Source organism: Patagioenas fasciata, chromosome 2, assembly GCF_037038585.1.
Source record: "Patagioenas fasciata isolate bPatFas1 chromosome 2, bPatFas1.hap1, whole genome shotgun sequence".
NCBI classification, from domain to species: domain Eukaryota; kingdom Metazoa; phylum Chordata; class Aves; order Columbiformes; family Columbidae; genus Patagioenas; species Patagioenas fasciata.
In genome coordinates, this window is record NC_092521.1 from 164902024 (window position 1) to 164926498 (window position 24475).

General features: G+C 41.4%; 1 protein-coding gene across 3 annotated transcripts in view; it reads right to left on the bottom strand.

The window, feature by feature from the left end:
* Positions 1 to 24475, bottom strand: part of CRHR2 (corticotropin releasing hormone receptor 2) — a 147912-nt gene that overhangs the window by 92233 nt on the left and 31204 nt on the right. Inside the window, exons 2-3 of one of the 3 annotated variants that reach the window (XM_065832671.2) lie at positions 13709 to 13902; positions 13464 to 13583 (exon numbers count right to left, since the gene is read on the bottom strand). In XM_065832671.2, the coding sequence (XP_065688743.1) occupies positions 13464 to 13583; positions 13709 to 13826 (238 nt within the window). In that variant the 5' untranslated portion in view covers positions 13827 to 13902. Of the gene's footprint in view, positions 1 to 13463; positions 13584 to 13708; positions 14445 to 24475 lie in introns of those variants that run through there. The other 2 variants (XM_065832672.2, XM_065832670.2) reach the window with 2 other exon arrangements.

Genomic DNA, 24475 nt, shown 5'->3' on the forward strand with positions numbered 1-24475 from the left:
TTATTCCTCTTACCTTGAGGTAGAAGATGATGCAGATGCCAGAGCAAGAGCAACAAGTTCCAGTAAGCATCATGCAACACTCAGGACCTAGACATTTGAAACTTCTAGCACTTAAACTGCTTGACTTCATCTCAAGAAAGCTATTTTTATCTGGTCCTTCTACCTTGAGTATCTGCTTTTCTGAATGAGCCATCAATGAGTCATCAACATTTCAGGATCAAATCAAAGCAATTAGCCCTGCCTTTTCCAGCTGATTTTCATTAAGGTAGCATGGCAACGAGACAAAGGTCAGTGCCCTGTGAATCTCGCTTGATTGCCCTAAAAGCAAGCAGAGGATGAAATAAAACAAGGAAAATGGTGTAGAAAAATTATTCATTACACATTGATAGGTATATGGAATCCAAACAAGAGATTGATACTACTCTTGCTCTGTTACACATAACATAATACGCATTCTTCATATTCTGCTTATGGTTCAAGTATCTTAGAGGCTAAAAAACACCACTACTAAGTGCCATGACAGTGCCTTAAAGAACAAAATATTGATGATAAAGACAACTGAAGGATCCATTTGAAGTCTGTTGGTATATCACAAAACCACAGAAATTCTGGCTGGGAGCAGTTGGGTTCACCTAGTCCAACTTGCCATATCTTATGTTGCTACACCATGTTTATTTTCACCAAGAAAATATAAGGCTTCCTCAGCTCAGCACTCAAAATCACTAGAAATGCTTTGTTTCCAGAAGGTACTAGTAAAATCAGAGTAACATTTTCGAAACTACTCATGAACCTAAGCACTTGGACATGTAATTTACTTCCCACAGTGAAATCAATTTACTTCCCTGAGATTTCAGAAGGTGAATTTTAGCCCAGGTTTCCCAGAAGCTGACTGCACACACAGTCGATTTCCATACGGTCCCAGAGCATCAGTGACTCATTCTTGTGTCTACCCCATTCACGGTGCTCTCTGTGCCAGTCAGGTCACTGCAGGGAATGGGGTTTGATAGAGAGCCTGGAAGAGGTAACACCGTGAAGGCAGACAGGAGGAATGATGTTACGTAACCAGCTGAAAAAGTGATGAAAAAATAACAGCACAAGTTCCACCTCTGCTCATCCGTGTGCTGAAGTAATCACAGTAACTCAGTTGTGGATCTGCAGCTGAGATTTAACAGAGAATCAGTCAAATAGGACTCTCCAGGAAATACTTTACACCCATTCACTGAAAAATGAAGCTACTATTTATCGTATTTCTAGTTACAGGAGAGCATTTTACCTACCCTTTTGACATTATAAACAAACACATCATATGACATCTATGATCTCCTGACACACTCGCCTCTCTGGTTCAGCTCACAGACCCTCAGCATTCACTGAAGGAATAAAACAAAGTGCTTCTGTGAGAACAAAACTGTTGTTATTATTGTTGCCGGGATTCATTTTACAAGAGAAACGTGCAGTGAATACAGGAGAGATGGAAGGATTAAGAACAGATTTGGATGAAAAAGTCAAGGCCAGGCTGAGAACCAGGTTTGTAGGTGGATCGGGATGACTTAACTACAAGATAAGACCTTGGTGGTGATCTTTCAGTTCTCCCTCAAGAAAGCGTAAGAACAGCAGCAAAACTCCATATTCGTATTGCTACAGCTACTTCCCTTGGATTGGGCAATGCAATGCACCACCATAGCTACATTTGGATCCATCCCTGTCCTTTTTGAGACTTAGGTTTGAAACAGAAGGCAGATCCAAATAGTACTTTGTTCCCTCACTTCTCAAACAAAACAAACCAAAAACCTTCTTATTTTAGTGCTGCAAAGAAGGCTTCCTTAATCACAGTCAGCTTTGGCGCAGAGCTGCCAGCTGACAGGTGGAAATGTTCATTTTTAGAGAGGCCTAACGAGAGGGAGACATTTGTTAAACATTGGCACAGTACTGGGGCAAGTGGCTGAGTTTACACATGAGATTTGTGCGAAGTGGGAAATTCGGAAGATCAGATTCGATGGCCAAAATAAACCACATGTAGATCTGTGGAAACCTGGCTTTCTTTAATAAAAAAGTGTTGACAAGAAAGAATGAGAGAAATCTACTTTACTTCTTGTGATCTGGTGACAGTGTTGCCCGACTCCCACACAACCCCACACCACTCACAGAACAAGTGCACAACTCTGCAAATCCCTGCAGTTTCCCACCCAAGATGTCACCATGTACATCCTGAGACAAGGAGCTCTCAGAACGGGCACATAAGCCCTTGATGAAAAGGGTTTCCCAAGTCAGGGATCTCTCTATCTCCCTCCAGAGCTTCTGGGACAGAATAAACTCCTACTAGGCAGGGACATGCTAAGTGCTTTGTCTATGGAAGCCCAATGCTGAGAGGTGTCTCTGAAGTGGCCCTGCTTTTCATCACCCCCATAGAATCATTTTAGTTGGAAAATACCTTTATGGTCATTGAGTCCAACCATTAACCCAACTCTGTCACTAACCCATGTCCCTGAGAACCTCATCCACGTGTCTTTTAAACCCCTCTAGGGAGGGTGACTCCACTATTGCCCTAGGCAGCCTGTTCTGATGCCCGACAGCCCTTTCAATCAATAAATTTTCCCTAATATTCAATCTGAACCTCCCCTGACACAACTTGAGGCCATTTCCTCTCATCATATTATTGCTACTTGGGAGAAGAGACCAACTCCCTCCATGCTACAACCTCCTTTTTGGTACCTCCTTTGTTGTCTTACCTGAAGCTTCTTGCTGCAATCCCCAAAATCCATCATCCACTGCTTTTTATTCTGTTGTCTTGGAAAGGAATAGGGTGTCCCTGGTTAATGATACCTAGAAATCAATTTCCAGCAACTAAACACCTGTTGTCCCCACTTGGTTTCCAAGTAGAGCTCAGAGCATTTGGTTGTTCAAGTGTATTAAGATCTGCACAGAAATCAGGATTCTTGAAAATACACTCTGCTTCCAAAATCTGTCTTAGCTGCTCTACTCGAAAAGCAGAAATCAATGTAGCAAGCCTGGAGATCCTGCACGAAGTAATGACTGCTCATTGTGTACTTTGAAGTACACAAATGCTGACATTTCAGATATTACTGGCATAATTCAGCAATAATTAAGTTAAAATTCTTAGCAGTGAGAAAAAGAATCACTAGATATTCACTTAGTTAAAATCTTCATGATGCACTAGCAAAGTAATTTCCTATTTTCTTTGTTTGTTTCATTTCTATAACACATTTTCTGTTTTCCAAATCATTCTTTGCCCCTTGACTTACTCAGGAGGATAAGGAACTGCATTAATCCTTGTGTCATTATGGTCAGTGCTTTACAACCACCAGGTGTTTTGGACAGTGCAACTACATTAGGAATGGTTCTTTCTTTTTCTGTTTTCCCAGGGAAAACGCTTCATGAGATCTGGAGAGTTTTTTGTTTGTTCACCTTTTTTAAAACAAACAAACCAACCTTGTTGAGTTTCTATTCTTCTAATTTTTTTCAATGGATTACTTCCCACTGCCCAAGTCTCATATAGAGCAGCATCTGGCCCTCTGTTATTTCCGGCACTGCAGAAAAAGAAGTCAGCATTAAGTAATCCAAATTTTATTGATTTTTTATGAGTTTGTCCCAAGAGCTACCAATTGCAAATTCCATGAATAAGAGCTGAGGGGAATGAAACTAAACCAAAAAAGGAAAACATCTGCTAAAAAACCATCCCCCTCCTATTTCAATGGGAAAACGTATTTCTCATCACCTACCCAAGCTATTAAGAGCTGGTATTGTAATCTGGATGTCAAGTCATAAGCAATGTGTAGTCCAAAACCAAGTAAGAGTCTCGCTTTCACAGGAGAGCAAAACATGAGTAAAAGCCTTGCATGACTTTTGGAGTCTGAGAACTTTACTGGGACCAGGACACTGCTTGACATACTGTTCTTCCAAGTCACAGAAGTTGCAAAGATTCACTGTTATGTGAACAGCAAAGATACTTTCATGCCACTGAAGAGCACAGAGGAAAACACAGAATCACAGAATCACAGAGTGATTGGAGTTGGAAGGGACCTCTGGAGATCATCCAGTCCAACCCACCTGCTAATGCAAGGTCACCAGAGCAGATCACACAGGAAGGTGTCCAGGTGGGTTTGAATGTCTCCAGAGAAGGAGACTCCACAACCTCTCTGGGCAGCCTGGGCCAGGCTCTGGCACCTCAAAGGAAAGAAGTTTCTCCTCATATTCAGATGGAACCTCCTGTGTTTCAGTCTGTGCCCATTGCCCCTCATCCTGTCACTGGGCACCACTGAACAGAGTCTGGTCCATCCTCTTGACACCCACCCTGAGATATTTATAAACATTGATGAGATCCCCTCTCAGTTTCTCTTCTCCAGGCTGAACAGCCCCAGCTCTCTCAGTCTCTCCTCATAAGAAAGATGGTCCAGAGCTGCTTTCCAGCAGGTCTGCCCCTCACCTGTACTGGTGCCTGGGGTTATTCTTCCCCAGGTAAAGGACCCTACACTTGACACTTTAAAACACAAAGAACCTAAATCCAGTCTATGAACGTACTGATCTGCAGAACACCCTTCCCATGATCAACAGCCAAGTTCAGTGGTCACAGCTGAGTAAGGTGTTGTCCCACTGTTAATATGACAATTTATTTTTCTTGTTAAGCAGGAGCACATAAAGCTTCTCTCAGGTACCTGAGGGTCCACAGGGACAATCTGACAGCACCTTCAGGGGGCAGCACTCAGGCAGGAAAGATCAGGTTGATGCAGTGGGAAGCAGTCCAGCAGTGAGCAGGGAGAGCTCCATGCATCATCCAAATGCAGGTTCTTGGTGACTGCTTAAGCTTCTTTGATAGGGTTGCTTCACCCCAGAATGGCTACATTGTGCTTTGTGTAGCTCCACATCTTCTAACATAACACAGATCTGCTTGGGAACAAAGATTAGCACTGGTGAAGCTACCACCAACCACCTGCCTTCAGCCAGTGACCTGCTCTCAAGCAAGTGCTCCACAAAGGCAGGGACAGCAGGGTTCCTTCCAGAACATCCTCCTCATCCTCCTCTATGTTCTTGGTACCACTTCAATGAGTCTCTTTTACCACCCAGCAGGATGGGGAAGCTGCAGAGGCAGCACTGGGGGTAATTAGAGCAGGACAAGGTCCAGGGCCACCATTCACACCAGGTTTCTTTTATCCCGTCCATCATTTCCACCCCTGAGTGACTCAGTACAGATGCCCATGGACAGTTTACCTACACTTTAAGTGACACCCTGTGGTTGAGAGGCAGAATTACGGGTGACCATTCTTTCCGTAACACTCTCCCTAAGGTTTTGTGACAATAAACACAGAGGCTGGAACCCAGTGAGGCGCAGTTTCAAGTGTTCAGCTACTGGAGAGAAGAGCCTGATTCCATGTTCTCCAGCAGGGTTCCAGACCTCATCCCCCCGCAGCTTGGCTGGAGAGAAAACGGGTCATAAGGCAGAATAAAACAAGAAATCCCACATCCACAAGACAGCGCCCACACTAGATGTAGCTGGGTGGGATTTTTTTCCCTCTCATTTTGACATTCTGAGATGAGGATTTCTTGCTTTGTCTCCCTTTGTGATGTATTTAATTCCTTCTCTTCCCCATATGTTTCCGAGCCATTCCCTTTTTTACTCCTCCCTTGGCCCCAGAAGCACACGATTTTGCAAGTACTATCTAATTCCTAGCTTGTGGGAAGAAACTGAACCTCAGTCCATCTGTTTGCCAGCTGGTAGTTGCCGTCAGCTTAGGCAACAGCTCAATATCTCATGCAAGTGATGGAGAGATGGATGGTGCAGCTTCCTTAGGTCACAGAAGCCTCCCAAAAAAACATGAGGAACCCTCTGTTTGCTGACCCTCCTGAGGGCCACAAGGTTCAGAGCCCTCTCAAAGACTCATCATCATTTTCTCATGACCAGCCCAGAAGTTTTGGGTGATGACCCCTCTGCCACAAGTTCAAATTCAGGGTCACCACCCTGAGGAGCAAAGCAAGGGACTGGGGCTCCTGCTACTGATGGACTTGGTCCAAAGCAGCAGCAGCAGTTCCTGGCTCTGGGAAATGTGTGAAGGCTGCTCTGAAAGTCAAGCCTAAACTTAAGAGAATCCCAAACAGACACAATCAGATCATAGCAAAGCTACCTTCACTAGTAACTTACTAGTGAAGAATAAAATTATTAATCCATATTTAACTAGCTTGTGAAAAGGTCCCCGAACATGACTGAAGGAACATTAATAACCTTATTTTACCACATGCAATTGGTTTCTATTCTATGCTTAGTGAAGAAATCACATTTCACAGGATGATAGTAGCGTGAGAAAGAAAGATGGGTTATTTTCACTCCGCCTTTTAAGTATTGCTTTCAGCACTCTTCTTCCAAACTGCAAAATCAGAGTGATCTCTTACCACGAATTACGCTTCACAATGGAAAGAAAGAAAAAAACAAACAAACAAAAAGCTTAAGGAAAAAAAAAAACCTCTCCCATCTGTGCATGCACTCAAATCAAGAGCCTCCCACTGCTGTTTTTGTGGAAGAATTCAACCTAAGCTAGGAAGAGAAAATGAACAAAGATGGTTGAACTCTTCATCTAGATAGAACACCATTGCAATCAAGCTGACCTAATAAACTGTAGATTTTTTCTCCCCAGAGACAAGCTTTATGAGTTTAAAAATTGTGTTTTATTGCCTCCCCTAGAATTCCAATTCCAGCTTTCCTTTTCGTCTGCTGTGTTTCTCCTCAGTCTCCTCCTTTGAACTCTCACCTACTCTTGACTCACTATCTGACAAATATTGTGTTGGTCACCCCAGGATGGCTAAAACAAGGCTTATTCAAAATGGTAGACTTTTATCTTTTTTAAATAGACTTCTTATAGTTAGCTTGTAATTAAAGTGGCCTACAAAATACCTCTTCTTACCCTAAGTCATTAAGTGGTCCAGTGGAATAAAAGCATTCTGGACATCTAACAAGGTTACAGAAGAGAGATGAGGTGTGAGTGGTTTTAAGGCTTTGTAGTACTGAGTGTGAAAACACAAACTCATTGCCTAGCAAAAAGAGAAAATAGTGTATTTGACCTTCAAAACTCTTCTTTCAGAAATGTGTTTTTAATATTTAAAGAGCCTTTAAATCCAAATGGCAGTGCACCAGAGCTGCTTAACATCTGCTGCCTCTCACCTTGTCCTTGAGATGCACCTCAGCTGCATCTCCTCGCTGAATCCAGCTGTACGTCTGCTCATGCTTACAAGGTTGTGTTGATGGACATCTTGTTTCTCTCTCTCCAATAAAGATGAAAGGCCAACAGAACATAAAGAGTCCCCTCAAAGGGAGTTAGGGTTCAAAAACACACCCTTTAGAAATGGAACCAGAATAACCTCCGAGGACAGAGTTGTGTGAATGTGATCAACAGAAGTGCTTAAGACACTAAAATATGTGAGATAAAGCATGAGTGAAAATGTTAATTGAACCTCTAGGCTAGCCATTTATAAAAGTGCACATTTCTGCAATTACCAGGACAGATCTTACTCACATAGTATGAAAAAGACTCTGTGACCAATGATTTCCAAGCAAGGCTAGTGTTTTATGTGCAAGCTGAAGCCACCACTGCAGAAGAACTTTGAACAATAATTAACCAGAAAGAAAGGCAGCAGAGGTTAGATTTTGACAAAAGAATGATTGTTTAACCTATGAAAATTAGCTCTTTAAAAAATTACGTCTTCTCTTTAACCTCTTTCAAAAGAGAGGAGATGCAAAACAGAAAAGTTATTAATTTACTTCTTCAGCCTTCCCTCAGCACACAACAGACTATTTGCCTCTCTTCAAAATGAGACAACAAAGAACTACAGGGATTTTTCTTTCAGTGTGCAGTAAGCCACATCAATAGGTACAACTGTGATACTTGTGCCAGTTGTCCTTTCTCCCATGTCCATCCCTGTGACCAACAGCCCAACTCCTAAGTCACCAACCCTCTCAAAATCATTCTCAACTAGGCAGCTGGTTATAGAGCTACCAAGGAGTAATCAAATCATGGAATCACAAAATATCTCAAGTTGGAAGAGACTCATAAAGATCATTGAGTACAACTCCATGCTCCTTGCAGATCTAACTGAAACTAAACCATCTAACTAAGAGCATTCTCTAGTTGCTCCTTGAACTCTGACAAGCTTGGTGCCAATAAGCATTACTCTGGGGAGCCTGTTCCAGTGACCGACCGCCCTCTCAGTGCAGAACCTTTTCCTAATGTGCATTGTGAACTTCCCTTGATGCAGCTTCATTCCATTTCCTCATGTCCTATCGTTGGTCACCAGAGAGAGGAGATCAACACCTTTCCCTCCACTGCCCCCCCGTGAGGAAGGTGTAGACTGTGACAAAGTCCCCCCTCAGCCTTTTTTCTCCAAGCTGAACAACCAAGCGACCTCAGCCATGCCTCGTACATCTTGCCCTCAAGGTCTTTCACTGTCTTGGTCACCCTCCTCTGGACACACTCCAACAGTCTGATGTCCTTCTTATACTGCAGTGCCCAAAACATCACACAGTACTCATGGGGGGGGCACACCAGTGAAGTGTAGAGTGGGACAATCACCTCCCTTGACCAGCTGGCGATGCTGTGCTTGGTACACCCCAGGACATGGTGTGTGCACTGTGGTGTAAACACCGTCAGAACAAGGAGTAGGCAGGGAGAGACCAAATCCCCATCAGTGCAAGGTTAGCAGCACTTATGTGCCTGTTTTCAGCAGCATAGTCCCTGGAGAAGATGAGGATGCTTTTTGCAATACCCAAACCACTCATCTGAAGTGGCTATCTCCAAGAGCTTTCCTATGCTGAGAGTGTGAGAGAAGGGGATTTGCAGAGAGGGAGCTGGAGCTGTAAAGACCTTTTGTTCCTGTTGATCACAAAACCAGTCTGACCTCCTCACGTTGATCCCCAGGTGTGGGTTTAGTTCAGCTCAATAGGCACCCAGGGATGAATTCAGCTCCCTAAACACAGGCACCGTATCATCTGTCTTGGCGTGTCTGCAACACGTATGTGGCCTGCAAGATAAACACAAACCTAAACAAGACCTGGGGCTTCTGAAACAGGAACTAGGGAAAAATACACCCGAACATATAAAATGGTAATAGCACTTCTGCATGGGCTACTGAGCTGTTCTGTAACTCTCTAGGCTTCATCCCCTGCATTAATTAGAGCCCCCGTAACTTGTATTACAGTTTAGATACTTAGATTAGCTGTTGATACCTACTTGGAAATACCTAGATTTATGTGTCTTAATCTGCAAGTCGGAGACCTTCCAATGTTTCCACCTTCTGCCTGCAACCAGCACAAACCAAGCTGACCAGCCCCGCCATGGTCTCACCACAGAACACCCTCTGCTACACCTCTTGTTGTAGACAAACTCAAATCAGACAGCTAATGCTACAAGAGTCAACACTTATTGACCATCAGGTGAACATCTAATCCCAGATTTCACCATTCCACAGCGCGATTTGTAGGGAAAGGAAAGAGCTAAAGTTGAGCTTGTAACGTGCTCTACTTGCATGCACAACCACTTTTTTGCAAGCAGGAAAAAAGAGTCTCATTACTGCCCATTTGCTGAATTAATCAAGCTTCAGGATATCCTAATAAGTGAATAAATGTGTTTCTTAAAACAAGAATAAAAGCTTCACACTGTCAAAGCACAAACACATCTAGAGGGCAGCAATGATATTGTCATCTTTAGCTAAATATAGATGCTGAGCAGAGACAAGTGCACAGCCACCCACGGCACCAACACACACATTTTTTCCTTCTTTTTTTTTTTCCCCTTTGAGAATAATACATAAGCTTTTCTGCAAAATTACAAAGTTGTAAGTGAATGAAACAATTTTTAGATTTTTGGTCAAAGAACATTTTGCCTCTATCGTCAAATCGTACTAAAGGGTAACCAGATCTTGATCTATCAGCATGACTTTATTTCCCAAACAGAAAGGGAGAAAAAAAAAATTACCAAAATAACAAAGTGTCAGAGATGAAAAATACTCACAGACTGACAGACTTTGTTTTACGGAGCCAACTGAAACTTATCTGAGTCACTCAGCAGTTCCCAAGAGACACAGAAACACAGACACAGGCACAAAATCACCACGGGAATTTTTTGCAGTTGGAATGGAAATATTTTATGCAAACAGTTTATTCTATAGTAGCAAACAGGAGGGGATTTTTTTATGCATCAGTTCTTTTTCTTAAGGTTTTGGACTCAAATATCCTTTAGTTATATTTTGCTGGCCTATTGCAGGATTTGATAGTGTTTCCCATCTGAGCACTAAAGGGTTCTCACTTAGAGCGACAACCAAAGCAAGACGGTGAGATGGATACCAAGCCAGGGTAGGTCCATCCAAAGCCTTTGATGACCTGATCTGCGGTGATGTGAACTATTTGTCGCATTTTGTCTTGAATTCCGTATACTTTGTGCACAGAAACTACAATAAGGCGCAGAAATAGCCCCGTGAGTACCAGAATTTGGGCAGCCTGGTTTGCTATGGTTCAGCGTTTTGTGCTTGACTGAGTCTGGTCTAAGTTTTTAATACAGTTTGGGCATTTCCAAGTCTGGATTTTCTGGTGTCTACAATGCAAAAGCTTTCATTTACAGAGAATGCTACTGAGTTCATTCCAGCTGATGAGCTACTTTTATGAACCTGCAATGAACTTGCAATATTTGAGAGATTAATTTCTAAAACCAAAAAAAAAATCACTGAAATTGATCCAAAAGTTTTATACACATTAGAATGAGCACTATACTCACCGCTATACAAAACCAAACTAAATATAGATCCCAAAAGGTGGCAGCTCGCAAACACGGGATGCGTGACAGTATAATAAATAGCTGAGTTATGACCTAGAACTGGATAAGCCTTTAGTACAAGAAAGGCATTGCATGGGGCTTTTTTTAAATTTGTCTGATTTCCTTCTCAAAAACAATTCAGTAAAATGCTACACACCACCATTTCTCCCTTTACCTCACCAAAATGGAAAATGAAACAGGAAAAAACTACACTACATGTCCTAGGCAGAAATTTTATATTAATCCAAGCCACCTCCTGATCAGACCTTCACTTTGCAGCTGTATTATTCACCTCTGAAATCTGCAAGATCCATTTCCCATTTTTTATCAGTTGTGCTTATTCTATTACCTGCACGAAGTTCACAGTCTAGTTTTTAAGCACGTTGAGTCTCATTACGAATGACCCTCTAGTCAGCCCACAAATCAACTTGGTGAAATCACGCAAGTAAAAGTAGCGAGAGCGTGTCAATATTTGGATTTCCCAAACTTTGGGCATGTTCTGTGTGTACTAATCACCACATTTTTCAAATCGCAAGAGAGATTGTACCGCCGTGTTCAAATCTTAACCTGCTGTCCTACTGCTTTCCCAAGCCTTAATAGTCAACTACTATTGCCCAAGAAGCCACTGATTTTACAAGTTGACTCAAATCTTGGTATAGTCCTTCCCTTCCTTGTCTACACCACAACTTGGAGGAGCGACACACATGGAAAAGCATAAGATCAACTGAAAGGCACCTCCAGTGGCTTCAGTGTAATTTAGTTCTCTGTTGCAAGCTGCATACGCTACCACATCTGGGCACCAGTGTGAACCTCCTTCAGACACACATTTTCTCAATGTGACTATTCACATTTTATGTTGCGACTGTTACATTGTGAAATGAGAAAAATGTCCATTTCCACAGACTATGACAAAATAATGCTTCAGCATTTCCGCAACATATTTTTATCAGTCTTTAATTTACTTAACATGCCGTTGTTTTAAAAGCAAGGAATTTCAGTATATATATTAGTGCTGTAATACAAGCATTAGCCACCATTGTGAGGGAGAGGTGCAGGGAAGAACTTTAAATCAGATTGTTAATAAATTACAGAGCTTACCAAAATAAAATGGGGTATTCAAGATTTTTTTTCTTCCCTGCACAGAAAAAGCCTTTACATTCTCTCCACTGTGGTTATGATATACATAAAGAATCATCCATAATGCTTTTTTCTTTTTTTTTTCTTTTCCTTCCCTCTTTCCTTTTGGAGAAACAAAAATAAAGCAGTGGAAATAGTGACAACCCCCACCAAAAAAGAGGAATCGGAAAAAAAATTGCCATGCTTCTCTGAGGTACATTTTCTATAGCTGTTCTTTAAGAGTCCGTTCTGCTACACTTGCTCTTGTCTGAGTTGTCCTTAATTTTCAGAAATTTTCTTCAGATCTCAACTGAGACTCTAAAGATAGCGAACTAAGAGCTCTAATCCAAGACAGCATAACCTGTATATTCCCACCTATTTTACTGCGAAGAGCACAGGTCGGGAATATAAGGTTTGAGGATGATCTTGCAGTTCTCTGAGGTAACCTCCTTATTCTGCTCCAAGTCAAGGATGACAGAAGGTGGTCCCTAAGAACAAATCTGGAGCAGGGCTTTGTTTTGCACAGCAAATACACAGAACTTTTGTCTAGTTATATGATCCTTGACACCTAGAGCTGGGGAATAATAAATTAGCTTTCAACAAGTTAAAATATAAGGCCTAAGACGGCAGGGCCGTTCTTTTATGGGACTTATTGAGAATGCTAGCCACACGAAATAGAACTACCTGAAATTTAGACAGCTAGCACCCCAGCAACAGTTCGAAGTGAAACACAGAATGAGATGTCCCCACAGTCAAAAGCACACTGAAAAATGAGTGACAAACAAGTGGGTACACATAGTTGGAACTGGTATGTTAAAAACTCTTAATGAATGTCCAAATAGTGTTGACAGATAAGGAAAAGGAAATGAATCCCTGGGTCCAACAGCCTGAATAATGAATTTTTAGTGAGTCATCATCATTGTTTACCTCTAAGACCAAAGTATCCATTCCAAGAGATTTCTAAGGAGCCCCCATGCTCCCTTGCTTTGAATATTATTTGCCTCATAATATCCTCTACTGTTTCCCTTGCAGTAACGACGCAGCCACCCCAGCCTCACAAGCCAACTGCTGATGAAGTTATTAAACAGATTCCAGACCCCAGCCTTGTTTGTTAGATACAACTTCCAGCCCAGTTTGTCCCCCTGCTCAGACCGACAGACTCTCAAGTCTTTTACTCATAAGTAAAAGGATCTTTAGTTATGCAAATGGTTGAAGTGCTGCTACAAATACATTCATCTATACACATCTACACATGAACAAACACAGAAAGCACAGTATAATCTCCTTAGATTGCAGAGGGTATTTTTGCCCAGATCTGCATAAACACACTTAAGAAGAATCAATGTACAAAAGTCTGTGCTTTTGAGAAATCTGCATCATTCCAGGCAGGAATTTTGAATATACAGGCTGGAATGTGGAGGAAATGTTGATTCCCAGGCAAACACTCTTTTTTTTTTTAAATGGAAAATATATTTTGGGTCTCCCCAGGTGCCTTCTCAACACTGGATATGTGGGAGACAGAGAGAGGTTTGTACTTACTCGTGGTGTTGTATTTGATCCCATTGAAGAACTCCGGGCAGGGTCTCTCTACCAGTTCCCCTGCCGAGGTTCTGGGCCAGCAGGTCCCGATCTGATCGGTTGTGGCATTGCAGTACGGACCTTTTGCAATAGAAAAGGGAGACAGAAAGAGAAAAAGCAGCAGCTGAGTAAGCACAAAAGCGACACACTTTGCATCACAAAGCAAACGGAATCTTTGCGGAGCCCTGCTAGGTAATGTTTCCTACCATCAAAGCCCAGGAAAGGGATAGAGGAACTCTCTAAAAAAGTCTCTTGTAAACGATCCAGGAGGCTGCAGTTGACATCAAATTCTTCTAGGATGAACTGAGATATGGTCACATCCATTATTCCCCGCAGAACTGCTGGGCTGGATCAAGCTCCTTCCCCCTTTTGTGATTTATTTGGTCCCCTCTCTTCCCTTCTGGAAAAAAAAAAAAAAAGAGCACATCAAGCTGCGGACACCCTGCAATCTCCTGTGTGTGTGCGTGTGTGAGCTTCTCTTCTTCCCAGCGTGCTGACAACTTGGCTGAGAGTCTGCGCTTGGCTGTGCACTCCGATCCTCCAAGCTCTTCTCTGCTTTAAACCAGCAGCTGAGGAACCAATGGGCTCACACCGAGCCCAGGGCGAGGGGTTTGCGTCTCTTCACCAGCTCCCCTGGTCTCGCAGCTCTCCGATGCCGTCTCACATTGCCAGGCTGTTGTATTGCTCTCTCCCTCCCTCTTCTTGCTCACACACGCACACACAGTTTTATTGTTAGCTTCGGGGATGAGCGCTTTTGCAAAAAAAAAATACTCGCTGCAAATTGGAGCCAGGGAGAAAAGGAAAAGCTATCAGATGAATATGACTCCTCCGGCTTTTTGGGAAGTAAAGAAATTCCTGCCTTTGCTGTGTGGAAGTGAGGATGTGCAGAGATGCTTGGACAAGGAGGGAGGAGAAGGGACCCAGCCCAGGAGCTGTAGGACTGGATGCTGAGTTGGCCTGAGCATGAAGAGAAATAATAAAAGCTGGGATGAAGGAGATGGTCTGATAGAATTGACAGACTTTTTAGCAGGGGTTGTTGTGTTAGGACAAGGGGTGATGGTTTTAAATTAGAGGGGAGGAGATTCAGACTGGACACGAGGAAGAAATTTTTGACACTGAGGGTGGTGAGAGCCTGGCCCAGGTTGCCCAGAGAGGTGGTGGATGGACCATCCCTGGAGACATCCCAGGCCAGGCTGGATGGGGCTCTGAGCAACCTGAGCTGGTGAAGATGTCCCTGCTCATGGCAGGGGTGGCACTGGATGAGCTTTGGACGTCCCTTCAACCCAAACTACTCTATGATTCTATGAAGGGAGATACCAGAACAAAGGAATTTGGAGTAATGACCCATGGGAGAGGTTGAGTGGGGAGTAAGAGAAGGTTCGGGAACCCGGTGTGGATGAAGCAAGGCACAGAGGCAACACATCTTTCAGCCACTGTGGGACATGCTGGAGAGCAGCTTAGACCTAACCAGCCTTTCTGGCTTGCTACAGGAGGATATGAGGAAATATGTATGAAAAAAGTGGCAAAAACTTGTTACGGAGGATCATTGATTCAGAAAGATCTTAGGAAGCAAATAGAAAACTGGCTTGTAAGGGAGAAAAACAAGACAAGTATGTATGCTAGTAGCAGACATGAATGCAGAAACAGAAGGCAAGGACAATAAAGAAGCTTTGGCAGAAAGAAAGGGGCCCAGAAATGAACTCCTGTTTACAGCCTGTGTGCACAGCTTTAGGTCAGACATGGTGCTTAAAATGAGTTAAAAGCAGTTGCATAGGACTTGCTATACCATCTATCTCCCACCCTACAATGGCCTGGACTTTCCCCTTACTCATACTTAAGACTGAAGGGCTTTATTCTTCATCTTCAAGGACCAAAAGGACTGTGGTATCCAAAGAAAGGAAGAAGAAAAAATCCTTGGCTTAGAGCAGCAAATAAATTGACAACATGCACTGATGAGAGAACTAGCCAGGATGCTCTTTTGCCATCTGGGAATTTGGAGATTTTTTAACATTTTCAGATTGCCATGTGGGGAGGAGTGCCATCGTGGGTTTTGGGTGAATATTTTCATTTTAAGTATGTAAAAACCCACAAAAATAACAAGTGTCCTAACTCTCCAGGCAGCATGATATTCTGAGGTAAGTGAATACATCTCTCTGGAGCCATGGTCTCCTTCTCGAGTGAATATTTCCAACACTGCAGTCCTTCTTGAGAAATCAGCATTTTGACAAATTGACCCTTGTCAACAGCACCAGATCTCTTTGTCCCACACATCTCTAATCCCAAGAAGCAAGAGAGAAAACATCTTTAGCATCACTTACACAACACCACCAACATACTGGTTGTCTTTAAACGGGGCTTTGAGGAGAAAACCGTATTCCTTAAACTTTCAAGTGAGCGGTTCAAAGGGCGCTCTAAACCTTTAAGCAGTTCACAGGCATCTGTCCCTCAGAGTATCTTCAGAGTATCTTCAACTCCACATTTTGAGTTGCTTTGCTTCTTCCTGACAGTGCAGTTGGGTTCAGAAAATCTACTTTTTTTCCTCAAGCAGAGCGTCTCAGTGACGGCTATGAGATCTTTTCAGAAGACACCGCTTGAAAGCCACAGAATCACAGAATCGACTGGGTTGGAAAAGACCTCAGAGATGACCAAGTCCAACCCTTGGTCCAGTGACGGCTATGAGATCTTTTCAGAAGACACCACCTGAAAGTGCCCAGAGGTATCGCTGACCCAGTGGCCATTTCCATTGAGGCAGAACTGATCAGTGAGGAGGACACTTGTCCGAGATGCTGCCCCTCGGCAGAGCAAAAATCACATAGTCTGGCTAAAAGTCTTCATTTCTCACCTACTGTCTGCCTTGTCTACTTTTGCACATTATTTGTGCAGCGTCTACCACACTGGAACCAAAAACTTGGCTGGAGGCTTTGGGTACCAGTTTCCTGAATTTTTTGGAGGAATGCATCTCGTAATAAATCACAAAGAGAAAGTTTAAAAAAAAACCAACAAACCTAGTTTTATATTTGGTAAATGTTTCGGTTTCCTAAATGCTGCCCTGTATTTTCCAGCATAAACACTTGAAGATTTTTCAAATAGTTCAAATATTACAGAGTCGAACACTAAGATGCATTTCATTTGAAATCTGTTCCTTATAGTGGTTAACAGCCAAAACAACAACCCTGAATTAAACTAAATGTGGCGGGTTTTTCTTGTCGGTTTGGTCTGATTGGCTTGTTTGTTTGATTTCAGGATTAATTGAATAATTTCTTCATTTAAGTGAGAAGTGCTAGAAAATCTTTAATCTAAAATTGTTCTTCCATCAGTTCAGCTAATTTTAGAAAATCAGAAGCAGTACATATTGCACAGATATACTATTGCATTCCATATATTTAACAACCAAAAGAACTCACCCCAAAAATAAATACAGAGGTGATGAACAAATTGCCTTGGTATTATTTTCCCAGAGTGGATTCTGGGCCATAGACCTGAAGACCCTTCTTCTCAACATGCACTGCAAAACTGATCAGACTCCACCTTCAATTTTACCATTACCTGGTAAAATATTTATCTTTCCTTCTTATTGCACGTATGCCAGCAATGAATGTAATGGCAATTTTCAGAGTGGGAACAGAACAGCCTCATAATGTGAAGCAAGACAAATCAAGAAGCAAAAGAGGTTGACAGCAGCTTGAAGACCTTCTAAAGACATTACACCTCGAGAACTACCATAGGAGTATCATATCTGGCTGTCTCCTGTGTCACACCATGCTGTAGCTTCTCACAGTGAATTATATACTCTGCTACATGAGTAGACTGTTGAAGAAAACTTCTCAAATTGAGTACTACACTTCTAATCAAAATCTGGTCTCTAGTGCATGTACTGCCACTCAGGTAAATTTACACAGAATGCGCAGAGCTACAAATTGTTGTATGTAGACAGGAATATGAGACCTAGATAAATACAGATCTTTGTTTCAGTTGATAGACTTATTTGTTAGAAATAGGAGACATCCTTTATTGCTAGAAATGAAGTATGACGGTAGTGAGCAAAGATATTTATCATTTAAAAATGCAGGTCTGTGGTGCTGAATCTTTGCAGCTTCATTGATGTTGGAAAATATTTATTGTGGGTGTAAAAAGATTCAACAGCATAAATAATAAATGGCTTGTAGCTTCATACTAACATACTTCTTTCAGCACATTAATGCACTTGTCATTCTCTACAGCTATAAAACCTGTATAAGTGAATCATGTTACATGAGACAAATTACGAGACATTGCAGGGAGATTGTAAGAACACACAAAGGAAACAACCTTGACACACTCACAAACCACCAATGTAATTTTTTTTTTAAAGTGAAGTGTTTTGGATGAACGCGCAGAACACTATCTACCATATGACAGCACAGAAGCATTCATTCCAGAATAACTGTGATTTTATACAAGGTCAAATTCAGGGTCAATGTTTCACAGACGTACAAGAACACAAAGGACCCCTTTTATATATTAATTTACTTATGCCTGGCAATGGCCTGGTCCTCTGTTTACAGCATAAGCAAATAAAATTTGAAAAAAAAAATACAGGGGTTAGGTCACATCTCAACAAATAATGACAACGTGTCTCATTAGTCCCACTTTCTTTCTGTTGAGTACAATGGGAGCGTTGCCAAATAAGATGTATAGAATCAGAGGTCTTGCCCTGCTCTCCTCCTCACAACACATTAGGCAACAAGATTCCTTGTGGCTTAACTCAGGCCATGCCAGTCAAGCTTTTGCTCTCCCTGCCTCCCACTGCTTCATTGTGCTGACTTTCAGTGCATGCTGGGAAGATCCGAGTAGTCATCCCATATGAACTTAAATTGGGAAGAAGCACAGAAAGAAAAGTTAGAGGGCAATAAAATGTTCAGAAGTCAATCTACCATTTCCTCCAAAAGGACACAGACACTCTGCACAACTGAATTTGAAACATCATATAGGTCAGAAAGCAGAGAACAAGATAGAAATAATATTTGATCTACTTGAAGATGTCCCTGCTCATTGCAGGGGCGGTTGGACTAGAAGACCTCTGGAGGTCCCTTCCAACCCAAACCATTCTATGATTCTGTGATCCTATGATCATGTTGCCCAGGTTCCAATCTCTCAGAATGACCAAAATCAGATGCTTCAGAAAATGATTTAGCCCACCAAAAAAACCAGCCAGCTCTGAATTGCCATGATCTAATTACTGGGACATCTTAAGCAACCTTAACATATGCAATAAGATAATTAATTATTTGAGTTATGGACCAGTACACAACATTGTAGCTACAGTATTGTAACTCATAGTTTTAAACCATCCAACTTGTATTTGCTTGGTTTTTTTAAGAAGCATCAGCAGTCTGGCTTTGACACCCTGGATTAGTGGCTTATATACTCCTTGGGGCATCTCTGCCCAACTCAGCTGCAAAATCTGGGACTTGTAACAGATTCAAACTCTGTAGAGTTGCCAGCTCTCAGATTCAGGTTTCTTTGACTGCCGCTTTTCATGAGGTGTCTAAGCTGCCATTATAGCCAAGGATGATCTATATTTTGATTCGATTGCCCAGAAATACATGTGCAGCACCATGTGAGATACTCTAGCATATCTGAGATGGCCACATGAGGCTGGCAGATAAACACAGGACTTAGGGAAGATCCACCTCTTCTGAAACAGCAGCCAAAGGTCAGTCATTTTGTCCTCAAGCATCTCAAGTGTTCTGGGCCAACCATATCTAAGCAACCAAATCAAGCCTCAGATATCCATTGATTATAAGGGCTGATCAGATCTCACTTGAATATATGTGTGCATGGACACATAATCTTGAAGATTTAATCTGAATTCCAGCTAGCAGAACAACATCAGGGCACATTGCTCCTCAATTCCTGCAAGTGCCTCCCCATTGTCAAACTCAACAAGGAGTAACAATAGCAAATTTTCTTACAAGCGCTTGGTCTTCTACTTTGTATCTCCACTCCACTCTCTACTGGATATTAGAGCAAGAACTGGATCTTCCACCATCAGCATGTCACTAGGAAAAGTCTTTCACTATTATTATGTAAGCTTTACCCTATGTAATCGATTTTTATTCCTGGGGTTATCTAACTTGAATCCTTCATAAATACGGGAAACCTCCTAAAACACAAACATGGAGTAGCACAAGTAGTAGCCTTGTAGAGCAGATGAAGATTTCCTGACAATTTTCTTCTCTTGGTTGAACTGTTATGCTTAGAACATCCTCTCAGAGAGGTAACAAATTCTGGACATGTCACACCTCTTACAGTATCTCCAGTACAGATGTTGCCAGAGGTGTCACTCACCCTAGGTTTCCTCTGCAGCCAAAGGAAGGAAATAGGAACTTTTATAATGCATTTCACTTGATCTTTTGTAGTTGCCTGTGTTAAGATGAGACTGATTTTTCCCTCAGCTCCATCCAATACCTTGAGTAGATCTCTGTTGTCTGTAGGAGGAACATATAGCAATTTGAACTAATGTAAATATCTGTATTTATTCAAGTGAATCTCGTTCCAGGTGCCTAGAACAAAGATCAAATTGTTTGCTGAGCTTTTTCCTGCTGGCTTACATTACCTTATCTCTCTAGAGCATTTGGAAAGAGTAATGTCATTAATTCAGGCCTATCATTTCACGAGAGATCAAATTAAAATATTTTAAATTAAACACATCAAGAATAAAGATGAGAATAAAAATACCTTATTATGACAGGACTGTCACAAGCTACTAATATATAATTACGTTTGGAGATTCTATGTCTTATATTTAATGCAATTATTTACAAGAGGAAACCAATACAGCACAAACACTCTATAATGGATTTGTGTCTCTCTGCTAGCCAATTTATTATAAGGACTACAGGTCAGCAACCACCGGAAAAAATGCTTGGAAATTAAGTGGAAGAAAAAATGAGCCATCATGTCAACTTCAAGAAGTGAGACAGTGGTTCTCAGGAACATCGTTCTGTGACAGATAGTGAGGGAGGGTCCAGTCACACTAGGCAGAAGCTGGAATGATTAGGCATGAAAATGAATTATCAGAATATGATTAGGGCCATGATAACTGAGGAAAAATAACCTAATGAACCCCTGATTTGTGATTGCAAAGCACTTTTGAACTGCTGCCATATGAGATTGCAGCCTCAGAAGAACAGAATGGATGAAAGGACGTATCTCTGTAGCATTAATTTGTGCCTGTATCTAGAATCAGTGACCATTGCTATCTATATAATTTTGGGTACCGCCAAGGATAACAAATCCAAGTACCTCGTTTCAAATCCATTCCCCAGATTGACTCACTACCCTTTGACCTTTTTATTACCAGGGCCAGTATTTCAGATTCTATATCACAGGGTAACTCAGATCTTAAATAGGTATAGGTTGGATATTTGAGAGGTCCATAGTAGCAAAGGGATTCATTTCACCTAATTTCAGGCACCTAAAATTCAGTTGTCTAGACTAAGCCAGACATCTAGGCTCTCTAACAGTCTCCAGGGAAATGGCCACTTTCAGAGAATGATGATTCATTTATGTGGAGCCAAATATGATCCTCAAATTCGCAAGTCTTCGATATTGTACTTAGTAGGATGTAATTCAGCCCAAGAAATTGTTAGATACAGCTGTATTTTATATAGAGCTTTCTCCTGCCCATACATCACATATCTGAGATGGATATTGGAGCTGTAGATATATGTTAGGCCAAAACGAAAAGGACAAATCATGCAGTGCAGCACAGTGTTTTTCAAAGCTGGAACAAAAATGCCTACATTAAACTATCTTTACAAGATACATTATATTAACTACTGTTTATAGAGATGGTTGGATGGGAAGACATTCCACAGAAGGCAGAGGAGCATCTCCATTTCATCAAGCCTTGTGTACCAGGAATTGTGCTGGGGAACTCTACACACACACACTGATGCTCACATACAGCAGCTTCTGAGAAAAAAAAGTAATCGGTGTGGTCACATTTACATGTTGCACACTATGGAACAGAAAAATGCTTTAAGATCATTAAGTTCTGTGCTGGTTTTGGCTGGGATAGAGTTAGTTTTCTTCCTAGTAGATACTCTGGGGATATGTTTTGAATTTGTGTTGAAACTGTGGATAATACAGGGAAGGTTTTACTACTGCTAAGCAGGGCTTACACAGAGCCAAGGTGTTTTCTGCTCCTCACACCACCCCACCAGTGAGGAAGCACAAGAAGTTGGGAGGTGACACAGGTGGGACAGCTGACCCCAAATGACCAAACAGATATTCCATACCATATGATGTCACACTCAGCATATAAAGCTGGGGAAGAAGAAGGAAGCAGAGGATGTTTGGCATCACTGTTACACGTGATGGATCCCATCTCTCCTGGGGATGGCTGAACACCTGCCTGCCCATAGGAAGTGATGAATGAATCCCTTATTTTGCTTTCTTGTGTATGCAGCTTTTGCTTTACCTATTAAACTGTCTTTAACTCAACCGACGTGTTTTCTCACTTTTACTCTTCAGATTCTCTCCCCCATCCCACCAGGATTAGTGAGGGAGTAGCTGTGTTCTACTTAGTTGCTGGGTGGTGTTAAACTATGACACTCTTCTTTGACACCTTTAAGTTTCGTGACAGACCTCAGCTTAAAATTTTGTATCATAAAAATGCCCTGCTCACATTATAATGACACACTGTCAAATACGCTTTAGGTCTTTCATTATTTTTTGGGGTTTTTTTCTACACATGCCCACCTTTGGGGGATATAGTCTTTGGTAAAAGCTGTTTTCTTGTTCAAAATCGGTTTCATTGATGAGCGCTTTTGCACTTAAACACTGCTTAACTTTAAACTCTCACTTAACTTCCACTTCAGGAATTAAGAAGGAGTTTGAATGACTTGGTAGAGTTAATTTCTTGAACTAGGACTTAAATGCTGCTTTGGTTGAAATGTACATATGTTTGTTCAAATATTATGTTTTCCTTTGGATTTTATTGGTCTTGTATAAAGATTACGGAAGGTTGTTATTCCAAAACATACTTTTTGAAGCACCTGTAAACTGACTGCATCCGTTTTATGGGTAAGAACTTTCGCAAGAAGAATAAACCTTGGAAAACAGTCTAAAGCCTTAAAATTAATGTTTTTCTGTTCTTATCAAGTATTTAGATAGGGAAAGCTCGATCCATAGCTGGTTACATCAGTCCTGATTACAGTGGAGTTTTACAAAAGCCAAGGATCAGTTCTCAGGAATTCAGTGGAAAACAGCTGAAGACTGAAATAAGCACCAACATTAAAATAGATTCATTTTGTTATGGATATAAAATGCATGTAACTGTCATCATGTAAAATAAAATAGCTGATATTGTGATAGATATTTTAGTAACAGGTGCAGCAAATATTAATCCTGGGAAGTGTGGCACTTCCAATCTACTCGACAGCACAGCTGGGTTTCTTTTCCCATGATGTGTTAATCTGTTTTGTATTTGGTAAACTGCACATCTCATACCAATGAATATTAAAGAAAGAGTTTTGGGAAAACATGGAACATTCTTATTAAGCCTTTTGTCATTCATATGCTGTCACACAATTCAAAAAGCAGATATCTTATTGCTAAGCGAGTGCTGATTCTTTTATGGACTCAGTAAATCTCCTCATTAACCTTTCAAAATCTCCTTCCTCCAACCAGAGTAGCCATTCACTATGATGGTAACTGAACAGTTGTCATAAGCAGATGTCAAACTCTGTAGACTGATACATGGAAAATATATTCTGTTCCAGCACTTCTTCCCTTCTCCAGCTAATAAAATTACCAGAATCATTAATTACAGCAACATCGCACGCAACAAGCACCTGGGCATCACATCTTTGCCCTTGGGGGCTGATTAATGAAGACATAATTATTTTTCGTGAAGAGGTTTTCCTGCGGTTATTGCATTTGGAATACTAAGAATTACTTCAGTGAGGATCAAGTTTGCTTCATTCCCATTTAATGTAAAATTATTAAATATTAAACCTATTAGTTTAGCCCTATTTTCCCCTTCATGCAAATAGCCCTTTCTAGACAGAAATGATGAATAAGTAAACACAGACTATTTCTTTCAGAGGTAAATAGAGGGTTTGTGAAGGGCTATGGAATTCTTATGGATCGAAGGACTGATGTAAGCAAGATATAAACCATCTGTAACAGGATTGTAAGTTGCTGCCTTTGATATATGTAGCACATATTTCTCCCCCTAGATTCCAGACTTGCATCAAAGCCAGAGCAATGCTGGTTTATATTGTTCGGCCACTGGAGGGCTCTCCTTATTCTCCGTTACTGCAATGGAAAAGTTTGATTGAGTTTCAAAACATCGTATATGTGTTTATAGTTACCTGAATACAAAACCATCAGCCACCAAAACATGACAATTTGCTAGTTCATACACAGATCTGCCTGCGGACAAACTGTATTTTACTGCCTCTGCTTCTTAAGCAGCAAAAATGTCACTATAGTAAAAGATTTATTTCACTAAAGAGAAAATTTCCTTCTACACACAAGATTATCAACTTCACAAGAGATTATGTGTTTGAGATGCACAGCAAAGTCAGTCCTCATCACCCATTCCTCCCCATACCGCATCGTTTCACTCTGAAAACACTCCACAACGCAATGCATTTTACAAGTAACTGTGCTTTCAGCCCTCTGTCATCTGATTTCCAACTTATTTCACCACCTCGAGACCAATTCTCCTGGCTGGGTCAATTTTCTCCTGATGGAAACGCTGATGGATCAATCATCTTATCCTTTCCACATTAATGCTGTTCTCCCCTTTGGGGAGAGGCAACATCCACACTGCCACAAGGACCTACATACATACTGCTGCCAGCTACGAATTTCTGACAGTTTCCTCTTTTTTTTTTTCCATTTTGTTTGTTTTGGTGTTTGTTTTCATTCAGTTTTGTTGGTTGGTTGGTTGGTTTTTATGAATCAAAACGACTGAG